At 40.9% G+C, this 27,984-nt stretch overlaps 1 protein-coding gene across 1 annotated transcript in view; it reads right to left on the bottom strand.

Moving 5' to 3' along the window:
- The window catches only part of cubn (cubilin (intrinsic factor-cobalamin receptor)), a 362,173-nt gene that overhangs the window by 85,850 nt on the left and 248,339 nt on the right, over positions 1-27,984 (bottom strand). The window contains exon 48 of the mRNA XM_069931217.1: positions 27,760-27,909. Within this exon, the coding sequence (XP_069787318.1) occupies positions 27,760-27,909 (150 nt within the window). The remainder of the gene's footprint in view (positions 1-27,759; positions 27,910-27,984) is intronic.

Genomic DNA, 27,984 nt, shown 5'->3' with positions numbered 1-27,984 from the left:
GAATCCAGCAGTGCAGTTGTGAGTCAACAGCGTGAACAGTAGCTTGCTAAGCACATAGCCCTGCTGCACCATTACTCAGTGTGATGGGCCTTGTGGTTTTGCTGCCAACCTGGACAAACTGTGGTCTTTCCATCAAGAAGTCCAGAATCCAGTTGCAGAGAGGGGCTTTGTGTTCCAGCGAGGATAGTTTATCCACCAGCTTCTGAGGTAGATCAAGTTGTTTGCCAAGCTGAAGTCAATGAACAACAGTATGGCAAATGAGGTGGTCTCTAGGTAGGTGGAAAGAGTTGAAGATGACAAATTGGCCAGTAGATGCAGAACAAAGTTGGGTGACATCAGATTACAGGTAAAACTCGATGCCTGTGTTTCAGATGATGCTCAGAAGTAACATCCTGATAACAGAAGGAAGCGATCAAGGATTTGTTCTTGCTTCAAATCACAGAAGTGTTGATATTTACATGGCATATCAGCTAGGTTAAATTGATTCCTGATTTTACATCAAGTGTTATCTCAACCAATCTGCAAACGGGACAAAACTTATGCTTTATCACTTTTCCCATTTAACAGAAAAGATGAAGTGTATGCTCATTTGCTGCTTGAGAGATGAGTAGCTAAGTAATCTTGTCTTTACTTAACTTTAGTGGAATAATTTTTTGAAGCTCCCAACCTCATATGAATCCTTGAAATTGGCAAGCCTCTGAGATCCTAATTCATTACATGAATCACAAGCTTCGTGTCTCTCTGATGAACGAACCCCATGAATAGCTGCAGCTAAAGTGAGGAGAATCCTATCCAGGGTGAACCCACACAAGGCTGTGGCACCAGACAATGTACCCGGTTGGGTACTGAAGGATTGCGCAGACCATTTGACAGAGGTCTTCATGGATATCTTCAACACTTCACTGAAGCAGTCCATCATTCCCTCAGGTTTCAAGACAGCCACCATCATGCTGGTACCCAAGAGGGTGATAATAACAGGCCTCAATGGCCTCCACCATAATGAAATAATTCAAGCATCTGGTGATGGAACGCATCAAAGCACACGTACCAGAGACGCTGGATCCATTTCAGTTCGCTTATAGAGGAAACCCTCCCACAGATGATGCTATAGCCTTGTCACTTCACTCTGTTCTGGCCCAACTGAAGAACGAAGCCTCATACGCCATTGAGAAGCTTGGCATTTTATACAATCATTCCTTAGAAGCTGATGGAGAAGCTGTCCCCCTAGGGGAGTCACATGATAAAGTAGTGTCCGGTAGGGAAATACCAGCCCTCTCCAGAAAAGAAGAAATAAAGTGAAGAAAATACAAAGTTCAAGAAATACAAAACATAACAAATAAAAGATAGTGTTGTAGAGAAAAGAAAGAAAATGGCACCCAAGAAGGAAAAAGTAAAAACAACGGAAAAAAAAAGAAACTACGCCAGAAGAGAAAGGAGAAGGCCTTACCTGCATGAAGAAACAGGGAGCCGTCATGGAGAATAGAGCCCGTTCTCCGAGGTTGATGATGACCCCGCAGAATCGCAACCCCCCCGACTGCTGGACTGCAAAAATGGCTCTCAGAGCCAAACAAAAGTACGCAACTGCACTTGTGCAAGGAGTCAAGCATGCGCAGTGCGCTTACTAAGGAGAACACCGACGGGAGGGGTGCTCAGCCGAGGAGCGGGCAAACACAACATGACTAGCTGAGGGTTGCCCGACACCAGGGCTCTCAGCTGGAAGAAGAGGAAAGTGACGTGAAAAGAAAGAAGAACAACAGCAGGAGGGCCAACAGATGAGTAGCCCAGAAGAAGAGGACCAACAGCAAGAAGCCAAGCAAGAAGAAGCCCAGCAAAGTGAGACAAGCAACTCATTAGGAAAGTCAGAAGAGACACAGATACAAAGAAGAAGAAGACACAAATACAGGTACAGACACAGAAGAAGAGGAAGAAGAAGACCAAGATCTGCACAGAGAAATAGAAGGTAAAACAGATGGACAGAATATAGATAAAGTTTTTTTTCAAGAACAAATGAGAGCATTAAAAGAATGGTTAACATTAGAATTTAGTGAAATTAAAAGAAAAATGAAAAGTACAGAAGATAAAGTGAATAGATTAGAGCTGGACATGACAGAAATAGGGAAAAGATTAGAAAATGTGGAAGAATGAGAAACGGCTGTAGAAATGGAAGTGAATGACTTAAGAATAAAATTGGAAGAAAGAGATAAAAAAGTTAAAGAGTCACAAGAGTTGTTCGCTCAGAAAATTGATATGTTGGAAAATTATAGTAGGCGAAACAACATAAAAATAGTGGGCCTAAAGGAAGATGAAGAAGGCACAGATATGAAGGAATTTATAAAAGAATGGATCCCAAAGGTCCTGGGAATGACAGAAATACAGGAAGGAATGGAAATAGAAAGGGCACACAGAACATTAGCTCTGAAACCACAGACACATCAAAAACCATGTGTAAAATTATAAAATTTTTGAGATATACAACAAGAGAAAATATACTGGAGCGGGCAAGGAATAAAATTAGAGAAGGCAACAAATCATTGGAATACAAGGGTCAAAAAATATTTTTTTTTACCCAGACAAAAGTTTTGAACTCTTAAAGAAGAGGAAGGAGTTTAATACAGCAAAATCAATCCGATGGAAAAAAGGTTATAAATTTATGTTAAGACATCCAGCCGTGCTTAAAATATTTATACCCAGGGAGCAAAACAGACTGAAAGCACGAAAATTTGCAGAAAGCCTGCAGGACAGAAGGAGAGATGAAGAGATATAATAAGAATGAAGAATGGCAATAAAATATATATAAAGATGTAAAAATAATGTATGTGTAAGAACTAAAGAAGGGAAAGAGAAGGGAAGAAAGGAAGCAAGGGTGGAAAAAGAGGGTGAACTTTGTTATATGTGTAAAAAAAAAAGTCTTTTCTGGGGAGGGTTGAGTGGGAGAGAATAACCATCACTGTGAAATCAGTTGATGTTTGCGAGCGGGATCGCAATCCAAATGGAGAGGGGAGTTGTGGTTTCCCGGCAAGGGATAAGGGGTAACTCAGAGAGGGGGGCTGAACATTTGGGGCTAAGGGAATATTGGATGTGGGAGTTGTTGAAGTATTTTATGTTTTAAATGTGTTGTCATACATTGAGTTTAAAAAGGGAAAACTGAGAGATGAAAAGGGGGATGGTGGTGGTGAGGAAGCAGAAATGAGGTGTAAACAGGATATGAGATGGCCATGTGGAATTATATGATTATAAATATTAATGGAATACATAACCAAATTAAATGAAAGAGGTTATTAAATTTCCTGAAAAAAGAAAAAAGTTGATATAGCTTTTGTGCAGGAAACGCATCTAACTGAAGTGGAACATAATAAATTAAAGAGAGACTGGGTAGGGTACGTAGCGGCAGCATCATATAATTCAAAAGCCAGAGGTGTAGCTATATTAATTAATAAAAATGTACCAATCAAAATAGAGGAGGAAATAATAGATCCAGCAGGGAGGTATGTAATGATAAAGTGTCAGATACATTCAGAATTTTGGAATTTGCTCAATATATATGCCCCTAATGAAGAGGATCAAAAGTTTATGCAAGATATTTTTGTGAAGATTGTAGATATGCAAGGAAATTTAACCTTAATTTGGATCCAATGTTGGATAAAACTGGACAAAAGACTAGCAAAAAGAATAAAGTGGCCAAATATATGGTTAAATTAATGCAGGAAATGAAACTTATGGATATATAGAGGAGGCAACACCCAAGAGAGAAGGAATACACATATTATTTGAGTAGGAATAAAACATACTCAAGGATTGATACGTTTTTGTTGTCGGCCCATATTCAAGGGAGAGTTAGGAAAACTGAATATTAAGCTAGATTGTTATCTGATCACTCACCCCTGTTATTAGTAATAGAACTGGAGGACATCCCACCAAGAACATATAGATGGAGGTTAAACTCCATGATACTTAAAAGGCAGCAATTTAGAGAGTTTATTGAACGTCAAATTAAAACGTACTTTGAAATAAATATGGAATCAGTGAAAGACAAATTTATATGATGGGATGCAATGAAAGCCTTCATTAGAGGGCAGATAATAAGTTATGTAACTAAGATGAAAAAGGACTACAATCGGGAAATAGAACAGTTGGAAAGGGAGATAGTAAGTACAGAAAAGGAACTAGCAACAAGGGATGATATAACAAAAAGAAGAGAATTGGCAGACAAAACAATAAAATACGAAACATTACAAACATATAAGGTGGAGAAGAACATAATGAAAAAAGCAAAAGTATTATGAACTAGAAGAAAAAACACACAAAATATTAGCCTGGCAACTTAAAACAGAACAAGCTAAAAGAACTGTATTGGCATCAAGGAAAAAGGACAAACAATTTACATATAATCAAATGGAGATTAATGAGAACTTTAAGGAATTTTATGAACAATTATACCAAACTGAGAACGAGGGGAAAGATGATAAAATAGAAGAGTTTTTAGTTAAAATTGAACTGCCAAAATTGCAAGAAGAGGAACAAAACAAACTGATAAAACCATTTGAAATAGAGGAAGTACAGGATATATTAAAAAAGCTGCCAAACAATAAAACGCCTGGTGAGGATGGATTCCTCATAGAATTCCATAAAACCTTTAAAGAGTTATTAATTCCTCCTCTCTTGGAAGTAATGAACCAGATAGAAGAAACACAAAACTTGCCAGATTCATGTAAGACAGCAATAATTACAGTAATACCAAATATGGGGAAGGATCCACTAACACCAGCATCATATAGACCAATATCTCTACTGAATTCAGATTATAAAGTCAGGACCAGAAGTGGCCGCGCCATTGCTAGGGACGCCTGCACGGTCACTAGGGGGATGGGGTGGGACATCCTGGTTAGGGGCGGTCATGCACAGCTCCGATGCCGCTCAGTCGCGTTCGGAGTCTGGCGATGGATGGGTCGCAGCTGCAGCGGGCGCTCAGCTAAGCAGGGAGAGCCGGGGCCTGGCGATCGGAAAAAAAAGATAGAAAACAAATTCAGATTATAAGCTAATAGCAAAATTATTAGCAAACAGATTGGCTGACTGTGCACAAAAAATAGTAAAACAAGATCAAACTGGATTTATTTAGAAAAGACGAACAGTGGATAATGTCTGTAAATTTATTAATTTAATTCATGCAGTTCAAGGAAATAAGATGGCAACAGTGGCTGTAGCTTTAGATGCAGAAAAAGCCTTTGACAGGGTAGAATCAATTATTTATTCAAAGTATTACAGAGGTTCAATGTACCAGAAAAATATATTAATTGGATTAAAGCATTATATAATGGACCATTGGCGAAGGTAACAGTAAATGGATATGTTTCAAATCAATTTAAATTAAGTAGGTCAACTAGGCAGGGATGCCCATTATCTCCCTCACTGTTCACTTTAGCAATAGAACCATTGGCAAAACTGATAAGAACAGAAAATAAAATAAAAGGGATAAAAATAAAAGAGAAGGAGTATAAAATCAGTTTATTTGCAGATGACATCATAGTATACTTAATAGAAACAGAAATATCAATAAAAGAACTACATAAGAAAATGAAGGAGTATGGAGAAATATCGGGGTACAAGATCAATGCAAATAAAAGTGAAGTGATGCCAATGAGTAATGTGGATTATACAGAATTTAAAAAAGAATCACCATTTAAATGGCAAACACAAGCAATCCGATACCTAGGTATTAGGTTAGATAATAATTTAAGCCACTTGTACAAATTAAATTATCAGCCACTAATAAAGAAATTGCAGGAAGACTTAGAACATTGGAGAGAATAACCGCTAATGTTGATAGGGATGGTAAATTGGATTAAAATGAATGTCTTCCCAAAGTTACAATACTTATTTCAATCGTTACCAATTCCCTTAACAGAGAAATTCTTTAATGAACTAAAGAGAATAATAAGGAAATTTTTATGGAAAGGGGAGGGAAACTGAGGATAGCATTAGATAAATTAACAGAAAGGTACAACCAAGGTGGTTTGCAGTTACCAAACTTTAAAAATTATTATAGAGCAGCACAATTAAGGTATTTATCAGATTTATGTTATGTTCTGGAACTATGAAGAATATAATAAACACAAGGTTACACATGATACAGTATAATTGGTTACACAGGTTATATATCACACCTCAAAAGTTAAAAAAAATGGGATCCAACATTATCAGACAGATGTTTTCGCTGTAAGAAGAAAATGGGAACAACAGTACATGCAATTTGGGCATGTGAGAAAGTGAAAAAGTCTTGGGAAGATCTAAATCAGATATTAAATAAAATCACAAAAACAACATACCAAGAAATCCAGAGATCTTTCTTCTAAGTAATATAAGAAGAAAGGAATTAGGCCTCAAACTGGATGAAATGCAAAAAAGATTTATTATGATAGCCTTAGCTGTAGCAAAAAAATGTATAATGTCAACTTGGAAATCAGAAGAGAGCCTGAGAATACAGCAATGGTACATGGAAATGAATAAATGTATTCCATTGGAAAAAATAACATATAATTTAAAAAATAAAGTCACATTATTTGAACAAATTTGGGAACCGTAAATGGAAGATAACAGAGAGGGCTTGCCTCGGACCTACACCCCCTAAAATGATAAGAAGACAAAATGACCTGATCCAGTGTGTAAAAGTAGATGACACATTTTTCTTGTTTATTTTTAATTGTGTGATGACACTTTTAAATGATTTTATTGTATTGCACATGTTCAATATTTACTGGTTTTGGAGGGAGGTGGGAAGGGGGGGAGGGAAGGTGGGGAGGAAAAAAGGGGAGAAAATGCCACTGTGTTTATTTAAGAGGGAAATGTTTGTATGTATTTTGGTCGATATGGTTCACAGTGTGAAAAATAAAAAAAATATAAAAAAATATAAAAAAAGGGAAGCTGTCCCTCATTGGGATTCAACACCCCTCTTTTTAATTTGACCCTGGTCTTCCTAATGGAAAGACCACAGTCTGTCCAGGTCAGTAGTAATAATATCGAGCACCTTCACACTGAGCATTGGCGCACATCAGAGCTGTGTGCTCAACCCACACCTATTCACGCTACTGACCTACGACTGCATCGCCAGATTCAGCTCTAACAATGTAATTAAATTGGCAGATGGCACAACAGTAGTTGGCCTCATCAGCAACAATGATGAGTCGCAACACAGAGAAGAAGTGGAAAATCTCATGTAATGGTGCGAGAATAACAACCTGGGTCTCAACATGGACAAGATGAAGGAGATAAGTGTTGACTTTAGGAGGACCAGGAACAACCACCCTCCACTACACATCAACAACTTTGTAGTAGAGAGAGTAGAGTTCACTTAATTAGTGACCTATAGTGGAGACTCAACATCTCCTCACTTGTCACAAAGGCACAACAGCAACTGCACTTCCTAAGAAGACTAAAGTGGGAAAAGCTACTGGCCACCATTATGTCAAACTTCTATAGAAGCTCCATCAAGAGCGTCCTGGCCAGCTACAGCACAGTGTGTTACGTGGCTGCAGAGAAATGAATTGAAAGTCAATCCACAGGACCATAAGAGTGGCAAAGAGGATCATTGGACCCTCTCTCCACCCCATCAATGTGATCTACTGGGATCATTGTCTGAAGAGGGTGCACAAAATCATTGAGGACCCCTTCCACCCTGCATACAGCATCTTTCAGCCGCTCCCATTGGGGAAGAGATACAGGAGTATCACCAGGCTGAGGAATAGCTTCTTCCCAAGGGCAATGAGACTACTGAACAACCAAAGGAATTGCTCACACTAACCATCTGAGACTCTCATTTGTTCAAAATATAATCTATTTATTTAGATAAAATACTTGCCCTGCACATGTATTTGTCTGTATGTCTGGTTGTATGTTTGTATGTTTTGCACCGAGGACCGGAGAACGCTTTTTATTGGGTTGTAATTGTACAATCAGATGACAATAAACTTGATTTGTACAAGCATGTCTGTGACACTTAGTTGACTTCTTTAAGTTTGTGAACCCAATCTTAAAAGGAATGAAATAAAAAGTAAAGATTGAAACTATAATTGTAGATATTGGCATGTTTTCTTTTATCTGTGGAATTTCTGACCACCAGATAGAATTAAGGATAAAATATGGCCTTAAAGTTGAAATTCTGTTGTTGTGTCTAGTACTAAATCAATGGAGATTTTCAACTGGTGTTTTAATTTGGTTACAACAGGTAATTGTTTTAGTTTCATCCAATCTAAATCAAAAACAAGTGGTAATGTTTACTTTGAATTCATACATTCATTTCAGGACTGCTTAATTTAGTGAAGACAAGTCAGTTTATTTTTTTTTTGGTTGGATCCTCCTACACAGAGACTTTGTTGGAAAGGAAGGAAACGTGATCTTTGGATCCTCAAAATTGACCTCTAAATAATCACTCAAATTCTAAGGCAATGTAAAGCAATTAAATTATTTTAATATGTTTGAAATATTGTGGTGTGGGTATGTGCAGAGAAATCAATTATTTTGACTAACAACACTTTCATTCTGCATGCCAGTAAATGGAAATTGAGTTGGGAAACAGGGATATACAAGACTATAAAAGACAGTGATGAGACTGCTCTTGGAATATTGTGTGCAGCTGTGTTCACTGAGCTACAGGAAGTATTTAATTAAGTTGGGAAGGGTGCAGCAGAGATTCATGAGAATGTGACTGGGTCTGGTGTACTTGAATTATAAAGAGGCTACATCGAACATAAAACACTACAGCACAATGCAGGCCCTTTGGTCCTAGATGTTGTGCCGACCTTTATTTTCCGACCAAAAACAACAAAACCTTCCCAACCTCATAACCTATTTTTCTTTCATCCTGTTAAAGAATCATTTTAATGCCCCTTATCTTGCAGCCTCCACCAAGGCAAGATATTCCTGGCATCCACCACTCTGTGTAAAAAAACTCACCCCTGATGTCTCCCCTAAACTTTCCTTCCTTCACTTTGTACATTTGTCTGCTGTGCTTTCTTCTCCGACCTTGAGAAAAATGCATTGACTATCTATATTATCAATGCCTCTCAGAATATTGTAGGCCCCTATTAAGTCACTTCATTGCTTAAAGGAAAAAAGCTCTAGCTCTGCTAAACCAATCCAGGTAACATCCTGATAAATCTCCTCTGCACCCTCTCCATTGCTCCTACATCCTTCCTATAATGAGGTGACCAGAACTGAACACAATATTCTAAGTGTGATCTCATCAGAGAGCTGTAGAGATGCAACATGATCTCTCGACACTTGAACCCAATCTCCCAACTAATGAAGCCCAGCAATCTATAAGTTTTCTTAACTATCCTATCTACCTGCATGGTTACCTTGAGAGATGCATGGATTTGGACCTAAAGGTCCCTTTGTTCTTCCACACTGTTAAACATCCAACCATTAACCCTGTACTCAGCCTTCCAAAATGAATCACCTCATACTTGCCTGGATTGAACTCCATCTGCCACTTTTCCACTCAACTCTGTAACCTTTCTATATCATTTTGTAACCTACAGCAACCTTCAACACTATCCAGAACTTCTCCAACCTTCGAATAATCCACAAACGTACTGACCATCCTTCTGCTCCTTCTAGTCTGTTTTCTACAGGCAAGCAAATTCTGAATCCACACAGCCAGGATTCCATGGATCCCATGCCTCATGACTTTCTGTATGAGTATCTCAATTGGGACTTTGTCAAATGCCTTATACACCACATCTGCCACCCTATCTTCATCAATTTCTTTTGTTATCTCCTCAAAAAATTAAATTAGGCATGTGAAGCCTAATCTACTGACTGTCCATGAGAAGGCTGTACTTCTCCAAAGTCATAGATCCAGTCCTTAAGAATTCTCTCCAATAGTTTGCGTACCAATGATGTAAAACTCACTGCTCTATAATTCCCAGGATTCTCTCTATTACCTTTTTAAACAAGGGGACCACATTTTCCATTCTCCAATCCTCCAGCATCTCCCCTGCGGCCAAGGAGGAGGCAAAGATCATTTCCTCCTTTCCCACAACAACCTGGGGTATATCTCATCCGGCCCTTGGGATTTATCAATCTTAATGTATTTTAAGAAGATCCAGCATTTTCTCTTTCCTAATTCAACAGAGTCCAGCACACAAGCTTGTTCTATTCTGACCTCACCTTGACCAATGTCTATTTCTCTGGTGAATACTGAGGCAGAGTATTTATTTAGGACTGTCCTAACCTCTTCTGCCTCCAGGAACATGTTGCTTCCTTTATCCCGAAATGGCCCTTCCTTCACTCTCATCATCTTTCACTTCTTCGCATACACATAGAATGCCTTAAGGTTCTCCTTAATCCTACGTGCTAAGACCTTCTCATGCCCCCTTCAATCTCTCCTAAGTTTTTTCCTGGCTACCATATAGTTCTCATTAGCACTTGCTGTTTTTTGCTTCCTAAATCTAAAGTATGTGTCTTTCATCCCCTTAACTGGCTGCCTCACCTGTTTTGTCAACCACAGTTTTCTTTTCTTACCATCTTTTCCCTGTTTTAATGAATCAAATCTATCCAGAATCCCATGCAATTGGTCCCTGAACATCCTCTACTTTACTTCTGTGCTTCTCCCAGAGAATACTTGTTCCCAATTTACTCTCCCTAGTTCCTGCCTCATCCCATCATAATTAGCCCTTCCCCAATTAAACATTTTCCCATTTTGTCTGCTTATATCCTTGCCCATAGCTAAGGAGTGTTGGTCACTATCCCCTTAATGCTCCTCCACCAAGAGGTCTGTTACCTGACCAGGTTCATTACCCAATACTAGATCTAGTACAGCCTCTCCTCTGATTGGCTGGTCCATTCTTGGACACACCTGACAAATTCTGCCCCATCTATCCCCTTGCAGTCAGAAGTTGCCAGTCAGAATTTGGGAAATTGAAATGTCCCATAACAACAACTCTGCAATTTCTGCACATTATGAAATCTGCCCATTAATCTGTTCCTCGGTGTCCCAGAGGGTATTTGGGAGCCTATAGACTACTCCCAATTCAGTGATGGCTCCCTTCCTATTTCTGACTTCCACTCATACTGACTCAGTAGACCCTCCCTCTGTAGTGACCTCCCTTTCCGTAGCTGTGATATTATCCCTGAACAGCAATCCTACTACCCCCCCCCCCAACTTTTACCTTTCATCCTAGCCCTTTTGAAACACCTAAACCCTGATACCCGTGTCAGTCTCTGTATGGCCACAACATGGTAATTCCACATACTGATCCATGCTCTAAGTTCATCTCCTTTATTCCTAATACTTCCTGCATTGAAATAGACACATTTCAAACCCTCAAACTGACTACATTTATGGTTCCTCCCCTGCCTGTCCTTCCTCACAAACTCACAACACTGCATCATCCTTTCCATCTTCTGCTCTATTTTCTGCACTCACTCTCGTTCACTTCCCCTTGTCTAACTAGTTGCAACTCTCCCCAACAGCTCTAACAAACCTGCCCGCCAGGTTATTGGCCCCTCTCCAGTTCAGGTGATAGGCTAGGACATTTCACCCTGGCCTATAGGAGATTAAGCAGGAACATTAGAAGTTAATGGAACAAGCCATCAGAGGAAGAGGTAGAAGGGGGTACAATTGTAGCATTTAAAAGATATTTAGTCAGGGACATACTTAGGTAAGGTTTAGAGGGATAGAGGCAGAATTGAGGCAAGTTGGGCTAACTTGGTTGACATGGATAAGATGGGCTGAGGGGCCTATTTCCATGCTGTAGAAATCATATAGCTTGACAAAACCTGCCGGTTCAACAATAAGGTTTGTTTTTAGTTCAGAAATGGGAAAAAAAGAACAAGGACAAACTACCTCCCTCCCCCATCATTTCTCAGCATTTTTCTCTTCTGCCTTCCCACCCATATCCACCTACAACTTCTTGTCTGTTGGCCTTTTTATTCAGTTATTTTTCCATCTTCCTTCTCATACCTTGATGAAAGGCTCAGGCCCAAAATGTTGGTTACATATCTGCTTCCTATGGACGCCACGAGGCCTCCAGAGTTTGTACAACACTTTTGTGTATTAAAATATTAGGCAATAGTATAATTTTCATATATTAGGATGTTTCAGGATTTAAATTCAGCAATGAATATTAATTTACTTTGAAGTTTAAATTAGGAAAATAAAGGTCAATGATGGATAGTTAATTGCGTGATTGGAAAAGGTGGTGTCCTTATCTCTGAAATGCAAAGGACGTTTATGATGGATGATGTGCATGGTGTGGTGCTAGGATTCGCCATTGTGTTTGCAACATGATTGGTTGTGAGGAGGGAATCAAGTTGAGGAAATACCAGATGAGTCTGTACAAAAGAACATGCCTCAAGCATGGCTACTTGATAACAGCATATCATAAAATGGTTTGTAAGGCTTAAAAAAGAGAGAGGAATAACTGTTTATATAATTGGGCCTCTAATGTAAAATTAATGGAGGAACTGCTTTTGAATAACACCTATCCAGACATCTGGATTTACCCACAAGACACAGGGATTGGTCCTGCAATAACTCAAGAGATAGTCCCAGAGGTACAGAAGCACTGGTCACTATATCCAGTAATCTACATAAAGAGCATTTTGGAGTTTCCCTTTTGTTTTTTACAGGACTCCAAAAGGATTTGTGGAAATGAGAACTGTACTGTAACTGATGATATTTGGAGAATTGGCAAAGGCTGTTGGACTGTTCAAGAAAGGATATGGTTGATCCAATGTAAAGGGATAACTTGGAAAGAGAGTTTCACAACCAAGACTGAAGTCTGGTCACCGGTAAGGAAGATGACCACAACACTGACACAGCTACAACCACATACACTTTATGACTTCAAGAGATTAATTAGATGGAGAGATGTTAGAGTGATGATGAATAAATGTTCTGTTGAATTTTCAGTCATTTATTTAAGCATGACCAAGCCAAAAGGGGAAACATAGAGGATGCTGGAATCTGGAGCAAAAAAAAACAGTTTGCTGGAGGAACTCAATGGGTTGAGCAGCATCAGTGAGAGAAAAGAAATTGTCAATGTTTTGGGCCAGATCCATTCGAAACTTGCAATATGGGGTTATCATGAGGGCATACATGACAGCAATAGAGAGTCCAGCTTACCAGATACTTAAAATCAGATGTAGCAGAGAAGTGGGATAGTGGGAAGTGTCTTTGATTATTCAGGAACATCTAGGTGCTTTAAGATGGATTAATTTAGAAATTAAATATACGAAAAGTATTCTCTTCTTTCAATGCTTGGAGCATGGTTACCTTTGTTGGCTACTAAATTAACTGATAATTTTGTTGTTAGATATATATTGAGAATTTGGTTTCAATTCAGGAAACATTTTGGATTCCATAATTTTTTTTATTAATTAGTCTTAATTTAGATAATTCCTTTGTGGTTGCGATGAGAGTAAGTAGTCTGACTCAAACATCCAGTTGGAAAAACTTTACTAGTTTTTCACGCTCGTATTTTTAAACAATATTCCCAGGAAACCTCGTGCACCACGGGGCAGAAGTGATTTCATTTTCCGGCCCACTGTTTGCCCTGACGTCTGTGGTTCATCCATAACTTTTTGAGCTAATTTAACACACGCTTAGGTGAGCTGCCACATGACATCCCCTCCCCCGCCAGAACCAACGATAGGAGGCAAAATGTCCACTGCCTATGCTTGCACCAGCTGTTTGGGTGGTCGCCCTTATCTCTGTGGTGCAGGTGTGCAGGCTTGAGATGGTGGAAAGTAAATGTCTCTTCACCTTCACTGAAGTCCAGGATGCAAGTTATCCTGTTGTGGTGTACTGTCCTGAAAGGCCCCTCATAGGGCCGCTGTAGAGGTGGTCTGTGCACACCTCTCCATACTCACAGTACTCAAGTCCATGGGCACAAACGGTGTCGTAGTGCCATGGTGGGAGGTTGGGATCAGAGCTAGGTTCCTGAGGCACTCACGCAGTTTGACGAGCACTTCTGATGGTGCATCCTCCTGCCCATGAGCTGCGGGCACAAACTCCCCAGGCACCATGAGAGAGGAGCCATATATCAACTTCACCGGCAAAGACTTCAGTTCTTCCTTGGGAGCTGTCTGGATGCCCTGCAGCACCCAGGATTGTTCATCTACCCAGTCTGGTCTGTGGAAGGTGGGCCATTAGGACAGCCTTTAAATGTCTGTGGAAGCACTCAACTAGGCCATTTGACTGTGGGCGATAGGCCATTGTCCAGTTGAGCTATGTCCCCAGAAAATGCAATGGCATGGTCCATAGTCCAGATGTGAACTGTACACCCCTGTTGAAGGTGACATGAGCCAGGAGGCTGAAATGCGCCACCCAGGTGGAATCCAGGGCCCTGGCACAGGATTCTGTGGAGGCATCTGCGAGGGGAAAATCGTTTTCGGCTACCTCATGAACCTGTCCACCATGGTGAACAGGTACCTTGGTCACCTTGACACTGGCAGGGAGCCAGTATACATGCTTGAATCTTCACTATGTCTGGAAGAGCTGGAGTGGGGCCTTCACATGCCACTGAACCTTGGCAGTTTGGGAGTCCATGCAAATTCTGGCCCAGTGCCTGACCTGCCTGCGGAGGCCATGCCACATGAACCGATCAGCTATAATGTGAATGGTCACATAGATGGAGGGCTGGGCTAAACCATTTAGAATGTCAAAAATGTGGTACCTCCAAATGGTCAGGATGATGGACCAAGGCTGGCCTGTGGATACATCACAAAAGTTGTGTTGGACCTCCTGGACCAATGGCGGTGTTCTCCAGGTGAAGGCCCGAGACCAGATTTCTATATGCCAGAATCTCATTGTCCTGGCGCTCAGCCTCAGCCAGCACCACGTAATATACCCACAGAGATAGGGAATTCACTGCCTGTACTGAGGCACTTGATAGCACGTAGGCAACTACATTGCTCTTACAGAGATGTGCTTTATTGAGGTGGAAAACTCTGACTATAAGAAAAGTGGCACTGTTGGCAGGCCGACCACAGGTCCAAGACTTTGGTGAAGGCAAAGGTTAGGGGCTTGTTGTCAGTGAAGATGGTGAATTCCCTTCCTTCGAGGAAATACTAAAAGTGCTGGACAGCCAGATAGAGGGCTAGGAGCTCCCTGTCGAAGGCCCTGTTTTTGACCTCCAGGGGCTGTAGGTGCCTGTTGAAAAATGCCAGGGGCTTCCATTGGTCATCGATGAACTGTTCCAGGATGGCGCTCACCGCTGATTTGGAGCCATCCACCGTAAGGGCTGTCCATATGGGGGTGGACTAGGAGTGTGGTATTTACGAGGGCTTCCTTGCCCTTCTCATTAATTGTTGTTGTTTTCTGCATCTACGTGATTTCTTTAGCCTTTCCAGCCATGAGACCAAATAGAGGTTGCATGATGTGGGCTGCTGCAGGCAAAATCCAGTGGTAAAAATTCATAATTCCCATCAACTCTTGCACACCCTTAACTGAGTTGGGCCTAGCAAACTGGCAGATGTCTTCTACTTTCTCTGGTAATGGGACAGTGCCGTTGCGATTGATGCGGTGCCCTAAGACGTCAATCGAGTACAACCCGAACTGGCACTTTGTGGAATTTATTGTGAGTCCGAAATCGTACAGGCAGCGGCATAGCAGATGCGGGTGCTTTAGGTGTTCCTGGTGGAAATGGCTGGCGATGAGTATGTCGTCCAAGTAGATGAATACGAACTCCATGTCGTGCCCCTCTGCATCCATCAATCACTGGAATGTCTGTGCCACATTTTTCAGACAAACGGCATCCTGAGAAACTCAAAGAGTCTGAACGGCATAATCAGGGCTGTCTTGGGCACATCATCTGTATACACCGGGATTTGGTGGTACCCGCAGATGAGATCTATCTTCAATAAAATAAGAGCCTCGCGCAGGTTGGCAGTGAATTCCTGTATATGGGTCAAAGGGTAGCCGTCCTCAGTGGTGGCATCGTTTAGTCTTCTATAATCGCTACATGGTCTCCATTCTATGAGCGGAGATGTCCAGGAGCTGTCGGATCTGCGCACAATCCCCATTTCCTCCATCTGTCGAAACTCCTCCTTTGCCAGGCAGAGCTGGTCAGGGGGAAGTCTGCGGGCTCGGACGTGGAGTGAAGGACTCTGAGTGGGGATGTGATGTGTCAAACCATGCTTGGGTATCACTGTGGAGAACTGTGGCTTTATGATATCTGGAAATTCCACCAGAACCTTTGTGAATGTGTTCCCTGAATATGTCATAGAGTTTAGGCGTGGAGCAGGCAGTTTGTCATCTCCCAGGGAGAATGTCTGGAAAGTCTTTGTATCCACCACCCATCTCCCCTTCATGTCGACCAGTAGGGAGTGGATCCTGGGGAAATCCGCTGTGATCAATGGTTGGGATACCATGGTTACGGTGAATGTTCAGGTGAACTTACTGAATTGAAGGGGTATGGACCGAGTCCCGTACATACATATGGCACTGCTGTTTGCTGCAGTTAGCATTAGCCCCGCTTTCCTATTCTGAGTATTGTGACCCAAAAGAGGGAGGACACTGATATCTCAGCTCTGGTGTCCACCAAAAACCCATGCCTGGAGTACCTATCCCAGACATAGAGCAGGCTGTCATGGTGGCAAGCCACCATAGCCACTAGCAATGGCTAGCTGTGGCATTTCCTGAAAATACACATGGAGTTTGGCAGTGGCGCGCTCTGAAACCCTACCGTCAGTGGTAGAAACACCAAGAATCCACGTTGGTGTTGTCTCTGTTGGAGGCTGTGTTCTTCCTCGCCGCTGGGGTATGTACAGCTTTGACCTTTGGGCATGATGCCACACTAATTGCTACCAGGCACCCACTCTGTGGCTTCACACACCATAGGACGTCCACACGGCGGCCACCCTGTTGAGGTTGCTGAAATCCTCATTTGCTAATAGGAGGTGGGTGTCTTTCGGCACTTGTTCCAGAAAAATCTGTTCAAAGAGCATGCAGGACCTAAGATCGTCAGCCAGCGCCAGCACGTCACTCATTAATGCTGATGGTACATGGTCCCCTAGGCTGTCCATGTGCAGCAGTCGTGCAGTTCATTCATGGCAAGAGAGACCGAACGTTCAGATGAGGAGAACTTGTATCGATTTGTACCTGTCATTAGCTAGTGGGTACTGCAGGAAATCAATCATGCGACCTGCCATTTCCTGGTTGAGGGTGCTCACCACATAATAGTACTTGGTGGCATCCACCACTATTTGTCTGATTTGAAATTGTGCCTCAGCTTGCTAAAACCAGATCTCTGGCTGAGGTGTCCAAAAAGAAGATAGTTTGAGAAAGACAGCATTCTGGAGGCCATGATGTCCATGTCGGCTCCAAAATCTGTTGGGCCTGTCGGGGTCACCAATGTGGTCGCACCTTGTCACGATGAGAGAAAGAAGTAATCTGACTCGAATGGTGTCCACTTACTGTCGAGAAACCTCGTGCACCACAGGGTGGAAGTGACATCATTTTCCGGCCTGCTGTTTGCCCCGCAGTCAGCATCCTTTCAACGGCTGACGAACGCTTGCAACTTTTTGAGCTGGTTTGACCCATGCTTTGGTGAACTGTCACACCTTTTTTACCTTCAGTTCAATGGTCAAATTTAGGTATTTAATCTTTTCTAGATTTTTTAATTGACCAAAATTTTGCTTCTTTTTAACAATTATCCACCAAAGCATCACTTTTTTCATTATTTACAGGTTAGGAGCTTCCTGAATTCTTGAATTTTGAGGCTCCCTCAAGATTTGGGACCGAATATGATAAAGAAGTTTTATCATTTTAAACATGATCACAAAGGGTTGTTATCAGTCCTTTATGGACTTCTTTTAAGATCTAAGGATAGTTTCCTGGACAGAATTAAAAAATTTAAGAACAAGATTTTCAAAAGTTAATTTCTGAAACTACATGGAATTCCATTTTGAAGCTATATGGAATTCTATTCTAATTTTTCTTCTAAATGTGATAAATGTATAAATGAAGAAAATTGCATCATATGTTCTGTTTATGAGCCTCTCTTTCCAATTTTTGGGAAAGTGTATTTCATACCTTGTCTTTAGTTTTTAACATTACTTGGATTATTTTTGGAATAAATGGTCCAATGGGTCTGATATTGACTGTTTCACAATCCCATGTAGTTGCCCTTGCTTCTCTAATTGCTAGAAGGGCCATATTAATGAGATGGAAAGATGCTGTCCCTCCCACTCATAATCCATGGTATCTGATATGATGGCATGTCTAGTTTTAGAAAAACTTAGATGCTCTACTACTGAAATGAATCTCAGTTTTGTTTCCTTATGGGGCTCATAATTATTTTCTAATTTTGTAAGATTTTGTTTACTTTTGGGGTTTTTTTGACCCCCCCCCCCCATTGATTACCTTCCCTTTTATTATTAGGTGGTGGACTATGTTTAGCCAGTAGCCTCCAAAAGGAGGGAGGTTGACAATTACAATGTGTTTTTTCTTAGGGTATTTTTCTTTTCAATGTCTTATCACCATTATTATTATTATTATATGTGATTTGTTAATACAATACTTTAATTATCATGTATTTATGTAATATTTACTTAACAAAATTAATAAAAAAATATTGGAAAAAAAAATTTATTAAAGGCTGATGCAGAAAGATGCAGGGCACATGTTTTGCTTTCATTTGCTTACGGGCAAATAACTGTGAACAATCTTTAGAATGTAAGACAGAGACCTGAAAACAGAAATGTTCTGTGAAGTTCTCAGCAGAACCAGAATGCTCCCAAATGTAGAATTTGGAAATGAGCATCAACACCGATCTAAGGATCAGAGTTCTTTCTCATGTTTTGGTTGCAATATAAGTTATATCAGTGCCTTGTTTGGGAGATGCCACTATAAGGGTTAAAAATTAAATGAAGGACAATATAAAAATGATTAATGATGATTACTATTTGTAATAATTGCAGTAGTGATACTTAAACACCAGAGCATCCCAGTACATGAACTGGAATCAAGACAGGAACATCAGCGCTATTTAGATTTAGCAGTGACTTCTTTGGGCAGGTTAGCTGAGAGCTATAGGAGGATGATGTGGTGGCATGCAAGAAAAGTTTACATATCATATCATTGGACAAAATGTATTTTTTTGCTCACACAAGTTGAACTTGCTTTGAAAGGTTGAGCTGGGAGGAATAGCATACAAATAATAAATAAACAGTCCATTAAAATTTTCTCTTAAAGTTAAGTGGAGGTCACAAGGTTATGAAAGTCTTTGGAGCAAGAAGTCATTGTCAGTTCGGGGCTTGGATTTGCACATGGACACAGAGGGGAACAGATGAAGATGAATAATATTGTTAGAATCAGTGTTATAGTCATGTTTTCACAATATGTACAGATTTTGGTGAATACCTGAGGTAGATGACATTATGCCTGAGTCAATTAATCTTGACAGAAATTCATGTAGGTGACTAAATCTCTACATGTAGCTTAGAAAATCAACCCTGTTCACTACATATGACCGATAATTAATCATGGAACAATGATAATTAAATCAAACCACTGCCTCATGTTATGACACCATTGAAACAACATAAGACCATAGAAAATTACAGCACAGAAACAGACGCATTTGGCCCCTCTGCTCAGTGCCGAACCATTTTTTATGCCTAATCCCACTGATCTGCCCCCAGTCCATAGCCCTCCATACCTCTCCCATCCATGTACCCGTCCAAATTCTTCTTAAATGTTCCAATTGATCTTGCATTTACTACTTCCAACTCCCACCACCTCTCTCTGTGAAGAAGTTTCCCTTAATTTTCCTCCTAAACTCTTTCACTCTTAACCCATGTCCTCTGGTTTGTATCTCACCTACACTCAGTGTGAAAAAAGCCTATCTACATTTACTCTGTCTATCTCCTTATAATTTTAAATACCCCTGTGTAGCGGGCACACAGTGTGGTATTGCGAACCGCCACTGTCCATTCACAGACTTACATGACACATCGCGAGCTAGCAGTGCTGGGCACTGAAGTACAGCGAGTGGATCAGATGAAGCCCCTGCCTTAAGGCGCGGGGTGCTAATAGCTCATAGCTTTAACCTGCTGGTCCTGTGGACTAGCCGCTGTTCGCTAATGAGCTAATTAAAAGGCAGGGAACAAAAAGTCTATATTTGTCTGCAATCAACCAGTCTTGAGTTGACTACCTTTGTGTGTGTTTGCGTTTATTTAGTAGCATCTACCGTAGTAGCCGCTACACCTGCACCTTTATCAAATCTCCCCTCATTCTTCTACGCTCCAAGGAATAAAGTCCTAACCTGTTTATCCTTTCTCTGTAATTATATTCCTGAAGTCCAGGCAACATCCTAGTAACTCTTTTCTGCACTCTTTCTATCTTATTGATATCGTTCCTGTAGTTAGGTGACCAAGATTGCACACAATACTCCAAATTTGGCCTCACCAATGTCTTATACAATTTTACCATAACATCCCAACTCCTATACTCGATACTTTGATTTATAAAGCCTAATATGCCAAAAGCTCTCTTTACAACCCTATTCACCTGTGATGTCACTTTCAAGGAATTATTTACTGATGCAGGGGGAATGTGACATCAGAAATTACTTGTTTCATCTCTTTGCATTGGTCAAAACTTTCAAGGAATTATTTACTGATACATAGGGAATGTGACATCAGAAATGACTTGTTTCATCTCTTTGCATTGGTCAAATTGCTGTACCTCATCTCCAAAATGAGGATAAAATTACCGTGCTTCGTATGTGAGAGAGAATGTATGGCCCTCTTGCAGAAAAGTTTTCAATTCAAAAAAGAAGCTTCCTCCTTACCACCCCCCCCCCCCCCCCCCAAGAATAGAGTGGTGTGAATGATTATGGTTAGATTAATTTATACTCAGTGTTACTCCAAATTTTCTCACTGTGAGGTGCAGGCACAGTCTGTTATTTTTAAACAAAGGACATTAAGGAGTATTTATGACAGCGCAATGATTATTATTATAATTACTGTTTTTGTTCCAAATTTTTAAAAGTAGTTAACCAAATTTAAATTTCTAATCAGTGGTGAGATTTTAAATTGTACTTCTGAATCATTAATATGACTTCTAGTATCTTGTCCAGTATCTGAACCACTATCCCAACTTTTGCACTTGGCAAAGAAGCTACCCTTGAAAAATTATCTCATTTAAGCTTGTGGACTTCCTGGTACCTTTCTTATAAGAAAGCCTGAGACCTAATTTTCTCTTAAAGATGGATGTGAAAGATCCTATTGCAGTGATACAAAGTATGGGGGAATTATTCCTGCCCTTCTGGACAACTTGCATGGAGCTGCACTTTGAATGAATACATTTCATCAGTTGGTTTGTGGAAGTTTACCATGCACAAACTGACTGCTGGTTCTCCTCACTACGGCAGTGACTGCTCTGTCAGTGTATATAGAAATATTTTTGGGAGATAAATTGGGAAAGGTTAGAGTAGGTTACATAAAAATACTTTAAAACAGATCTTATTTGAAATACTGGAGATTTCATGTCCACAGTGATGTTACAGAAACTTTGAAGAATGCCTATGGAGACTTCACAAGTAGGTGTTAGTTGGACTGACATTGTGGAAAAAATGGACTATTGTCTTTACAGCAACAAAGGAGACATAGTGGCTTCTCACCCACCTTTTTGCAGGAGCTTTGAAGAGTGCTCGAGAAAAGTCACTGATGGGTTCTTGTTTATCCAAAAGCAACAGATGAATGAGAATTCTGGCTCCTGTTGTTTGCTGGAGAAGATCATGTAGTTTTGCAAGCAGAGAGAGTCAAACAGGCTGTCTCAGTCTCCGTGTGTGTGCGTGTGTGTGTGTGTGTGTGTGTGTGTGTGTGTGTGTGTGTGTGTGTGTGTGTGTGTGTGTGTGTGTGAGTGAGAGAGAGAGAGAGAGAGAGAGAGAGAGAGAGAGAAAGAGAGCAGTCTCTGACTGTGTTTCTGCAAGGGGAGCAGCTGGAACTAAAACAGAAGCTCCAGTGTGAAAAATGGTCTAGACACACACCTTGTGGTTCATGCAAGAGGAGAGGACTGGCTGTCTAATGTTTCACTTTGAATAAGTGAAACAGAAAGGAACTCTGTGATGACCTGAAAGAAAGAGGTTATTATCTGGAGAACCCTGATGGGGCAAGTTTTGTCAGCAAGACACTGAGGTGATTGATGGAAGTACATCAGTTGTGGCTATCTTGGAACAACACATATATCTCTCTGAAAACCAACAAGAACTTTCCTGAGCAGTAACCATTTACCTTCCAAGCACTAAAGCCTGGTGAACTTTATACATGTTAAATTCTGTGTAGAGTATAAGAATTACCTGCAACCAGTGAACTTGGAGGAATGAGAAGTGAGATTGGACTGTGAACCAAAGAACTTTTGCGAACTTACACACACGTTACACACACTTGTGCTTAAAATTAGAAGGGGGAGGTTAAGTTAGGTAAAGTAAGTTAATAATGATAAGTTAAAACGTAATTCTGTTTTCAGGTTTAAAGATAATTAAAATCAACTTTAAGTAACTATTTGTCTTGGTGAATATCTATTACTGCTGGGTTTTGGGGTCCTCTGGGCTCTTAACACTACAGCTTAGAAGTAGTGACTATAAACCATTGAGGATATCCTGATAAGAATGTGAAATAAATATCTAGAATGGTGGTCGAGGGGTCAATCAAGCATACTGCTTTGTTCTAGAGGGTGTCAAGCATTTGAGTGTTGTTAAAGTTACTATTCATCCAGAAAACAGATGAGTATTCCAGTGCAATCCTCACGCATGTTTTGCAGATGGTGGAATGACTATACTGTTCGGAGTTGATGCTGCATACATGGCATCTGATCTGCCCTTGTCACTACAATATTTATGTGATCAGTCCAGTTGGGTTTCTGGACAATGGTAACACTAGGTTATTGACAATCGGGGAGGGGGGAGTTCAGTGATGGTAATGCCTAAGAATATTAAGGTCAAGTGGTTGGCTCATTGTTGATGCAGAAGTCAGCACTTATTCAAATACTGAGCATTTCAATGCTGAACAGTTGACTTGCATTTGTTAGCCCATGTCTTCATGTCACAGAGGCCTTGCTACATGCAGACATGAACTGCTTCATTTATGGAACAGTTTGTGGGAAGTGGAGACACAGCATAGCTTTGCAAGGACCACCAGCCTGATCTTAATGTTGGCACCTCTGTACAAGTTTTAAACAGCCTTTTAAAGGGGTCAATGGTGTTTTTAAATTAAAATTCTGCAATTGCACGGTTCATGCCCAAGATCGTGATGCCTATGCTTGGCAGCAGCCATGCAGTCCAAGGAAGCAGTAGACTGACACCGCACTAGAAATGGAGAGAACACCCCCCCAACCCCCCACACCTCAAGGTGAAAAGGAGAAGCAGAGGAAATGACTGTACAGGATTGTGACAACAGCAGTGGAACAGCAAGGAGCTCAATGGCTGAAAGAGCAAGGAGGGTGAAAAAAGCAAATCTGAAGGCTTTATATCTTAATGCAAGAAGCATTCGGAACAAGGTAGATGAATTAGCTGTGGAAATTGAGACAAACAAATATGATTTGATTGGGATTACAGAAACATGGTTGCAGGGTGGGCAAGCCTGGGAACTTAACATCCCGGGGTATACGATAGTTAGGAGGGATCGGCAAGAAAGAAAAGGGGGTGGGGTAGTATTGATGGTGAGAGAAGGGACCGACACGATTGACAGGAAGGATATTAACTCAGAAGATGCGGAATCTATATCGGTAGAACTGAGGAATAGCAAGGGGCGGAAAACGTTAGTGGGGGTGGTATATAGGCCTCCAAATAGTAGTGTAGAGGTGAGGGAAGGCATTAAAAGAGAAATTAGAAAAGCGTGCAATAAGGGAACAGCTGTCATCATGGGAGACTTTAATTTGCATATAGATTGGACTAGTCAAATTGGTAAAAATACAGAGGAGGAGGAATTCCTTGAATGTTTACGGGACGGTTATCTAGAACAATATGTCGAGGAACCAACTCGGGAGCAGGCCATTTTAGATTGGGTATTATGCAATGATAAGGGGCTAATCAGCAATCTTGTTGTGCGAGGCCCTTTGGGTAGGAGCGATCACAATATGATTGAATTCTCACTCGACATGGAGAGTGATGAAATTAAAACCGAGACTAAGGTCCTGAATTTAAATAAAGGGAATTATGATGGTATGAGACGGGAGTTGAGTAAGATTGATTGGGTGGTGTTTATGGGGGAGTTGACTGTGGATAGACAATGGAAAGTATTCACAGATCTAATGGAGAAATTGCAAAAATCGTTTATACCGGTTTGGCATAAAAATAAACCAAAAAAAGTGACTCAACCGTGGATAACAAGGGAAATTAGAGACAGCATTGGGTCCAAAGAGAGAGCATATCAATTGGCCAAAAAAAGTACCGCAACCGAAGACTGGGAGCAGTTCAAGATGCAGCAAAGGAGGACAAAGGGATTAATCAAGAGAGCAAAAATAAATTACGAAAGTAAGCTTGCGGCAAATACAAAAACCGACTGCAAAAGCTTTTATAAAAATGTCAAGAGGAAAAGATTGGTGAAATCTAGAGTAGGTCCTTTGCAGTCGGAATCAGGGGAATATATAATGGGGAATAAGGAAATGGCAGACCAATTAAATTCTTACTTTAGTTCTGTTTTCACAAGAGAGGATACAAATAACCTCCCAAGGATGTTGGGAAACATAGAGACTAATGCAAGGGAGGAACTGAAAGAAATCAGTATCTCTAAGGACATGGTCTTGGAGAAATTGATGGGATTGAAGGCAGATAAATCCCAAGGGCCTGATAATCTACATCCTAGGGTACTCAAGGAAGTGGCCATTCAGATAGCAGATGCTTTAAGAATTATTTTCCAGAACTCGATAGACTCAGGATCAGTACCCATGGATTGGAGGATAGCTAATGTTACCCCACTATTTAAAAAGGGGGGTAGAGAAAAAGCAGGGAATTATAGGCCAGTGAGCCTTACATCAGTAGTGGGCAAATGATGGAATCCATTATTAAGGATGTAATAGCGGAGCATATGACTAGCAGAGAAGGGATCGGACGGAGTCAACATGGATTTACAAAAGGTAAATCGTGCTTGGCAAATCTATTGGAATTCTTTGAGATGGTGACAGGTAAAATAGATGGGGGAGAGCCAGTGGATGTGGTGTACCTGGACTTCCAAAAGGCCTTTGATAAGGTCCCGCATAAACAACTGGCTTCCAAAATCAAGGCTCATGGGATTGGGGGCATAGTATTGATGTGGATTGAGAACTGGCTGGCAGGTAGAAGACAGAGTTGGGATAAATGGCTCGTTTTCCGAGTGGCAGGCGGTGACCAGTGGGGTACCAGCTGGGACCCCAGCTGTTCACAATTTACATTAATGATCTGGATGAGGGGATTGGATGTAATATCTCCAAATTTGCAGATGACACTAAGCTAGGAGGGGTTATGTGCACGGAAGAGGGGGTCAGGAAGCTCCAGTGTGATTTGGATAAATTGAGGGCCTGGGCAGATACATGGCAAATGCACTACAATGTGAGGTTATCCACTTTGGTAATACAAACCGGAGGGCAGATTACTATTTGAATGGCAATAGATTAAGAGATGGGAAAGTGCAGAGAGACCTAGGGGTACTTGTAAATCAGTCTCTGAAGGCGAGCATGCAGGTACAGCAGGCAGTTAAAAAGGCAAATGGTATGTTGGCCTTCATATCAAGAGGGTTTGAGTATAGGAACAAGGATACCTTACTGCAGTTGTACAGGGCCTTGGTGAGACCACACCTGGAGTATTGTGTGCAGTTTTGGTCACTTTATCTAAGGAAGGATGTTCTTGCAATGGAGGGAGTGCAGAGGTGATTCACCAGGCTGATACCTGGAATGGCAGGAATGACTTATGAGGAAAGATTGCGCAAATTGGGATTGTACTCGCTGGAGTTTAGAAGATTGAGAGGGGATCTCATAGAGACATATAAAATTCTGGCAGGACTGGACAGAATGGATGCAGATGGGATGTTTCCAATGATGGGAAAATCCAGAACCCGGGGCCATGGTTTGAGGATAATAGGCAAACCATTTAGTAGCGAGATGAGGAGGAATTTCTTTACCCAGAGGGTGGTGAATCTGTGGAATTCATTGCCACAGAGGGCAGTAGAGGCAGGTTCATTAAATATATTTAAGAGAGAATTAGATCTATTTCTTCAGTATAAGGGTATTAAAGGTTACGGAGAGAAGGCGGGGACGGGATACTGAACTTTAAGATCAGCCATGATCTCGTTGAATGGCGGAGCAGGCTCGAAGGGTCGAATGACCTACTCCTGCTCCTATCTTCTATGTTTCTATGATTCTACAGGATGTTGGCTACGGCAGCAGAGCAGAGAGGGTCTTAGTGACTTAAGGTCCCACACATGGTGTGGTCAGAGAACTTACACAGACTGAAGGCTGCTGGGAACTTGCAATCAAAGGACCCACAAAGCCTGTTGGCTGCTGGAGAATGGGTTATGGGTGCCAGGTGTCAGTGAAGTTTCTAAGGCCAAGAAGGGCTCCTGTAGGGCCTTAGGCTCTGAAGGTTTCTTGATTGTGTCAGGGGTTTGCATCTGGAGGTAATGGATTAGACAGGGTGCAAAAGCAGTAGAGGAAAATCCATGAATATTCTGTCTCTGAAGGGACTCTCTTTTGCTATTCTTTCTCTCTTACTGTAAGGTGCAATACTAATAGTGACTCTTTGTCTGCCTTTCGGCAGGCAAAAGGAAATTTCATGTACTATTACATTTTCTATATTATTACATGACAATAAAGGAATACTGAAATCTTGAAATGTTATCAACATATGTCCCCAAACATCCCCACATTTGATTTTGAAAATGAAGAGCAAGGGCAACTGATCACCTACTACCACAACCATCTTCCTTTGGGCATGGTAGAATTCCAACTATGGGAGAGTTTTCAGGACTATCATAACAATGGTCTCCAGTTTCAACCTTGCTTCTTGATGGCCCACCCAGTTGAATGTTACCTCAATATTAAAGCCATTTGTTTGCTTAGAAAGAGAATTTAAAAGTTCCTTAGGCTTTGCTATTGAAAGCAGTGGTGGAGCAGTTAAAAGTCAAGATATGCAGTAACACAAAATTTGAGATATCTGAGAAAGTTATAGGGGTCTAGGAGATCACAAATTGGGATGGTCCAACAATAGTGTCAGATTTGGAAATCCAATATTCTTCCAAATGTTTTCAGGCTTTTCCAAGTTCAAACTCTTAAAGGTGTGGGAACCCTTGGTGTGGCATATACATTGCATTTTCTACTTTCACCTGAAAGATATTTCTAACCCCAGGAATTTCATTGATAACTGCCTTTTAGAATACTGTAAATGTATTCACAGCCTGAGGGAAGGGTTAGCCTTTACCAACTGATGCCAAAATACTCACAATGGAAACAATTGATTCTCTTCAAGTTGATATCTCTCTCATTTACTTTCAGTTTTAGTTCAAAGTCATTTAAAATTTTCAATTTAAATTTAGAGATTCAGCATGGTAGCAGGTCCTTTCAGCCCACAAGCCCATGCCACCCAATTAACCTACAACCCCTGGTATATTTTGAATGGTGGGAGGAAACTGGAGCCCATGCAGACATATGGAGATCGTACAAACTCCTTACAGATTACGTGGGATTCAAACCATGGTCTTGATCACTGGTGCTATAACAGCATGTGCTATGCACTACTATAACTGCACTATTTGTCAACAAAACATGACAGTTTTGAATTGTACCTTCCAAACTGAATGCCTCAAATTGCAGAATAGTGAACTGATGATTGGAGGCATTGATCCAATATTCACAGTTTAGGTTTGACTCGTAATGTCCTGGATAGTTGGATGACATAACACGTCCAGTAGAAGCAGTAAAATTGGCCCCACATCCTAAAACAAATGCAAAACAAAGCTATAGTTAAAATAATCTATCTTCATATGTTCAAGTCATAAATACCAAAATTT

The sequence above is a fragment of the Narcine bancroftii genome, chromosome 1 (genome assembly GCF_036971445.1).
Source record: "Narcine bancroftii isolate sNarBan1 chromosome 1, sNarBan1.hap1, whole genome shotgun sequence".
NCBI lineage: Eukaryota > Metazoa > Chordata > Chondrichthyes > Torpediniformes > Narcinidae > Narcine > Narcine bancroftii.
The sequence above is the reverse complement of the archived record's forward strand: the minus strand, read 5'-3'. Positions and strand labels throughout refer to the sequence as shown.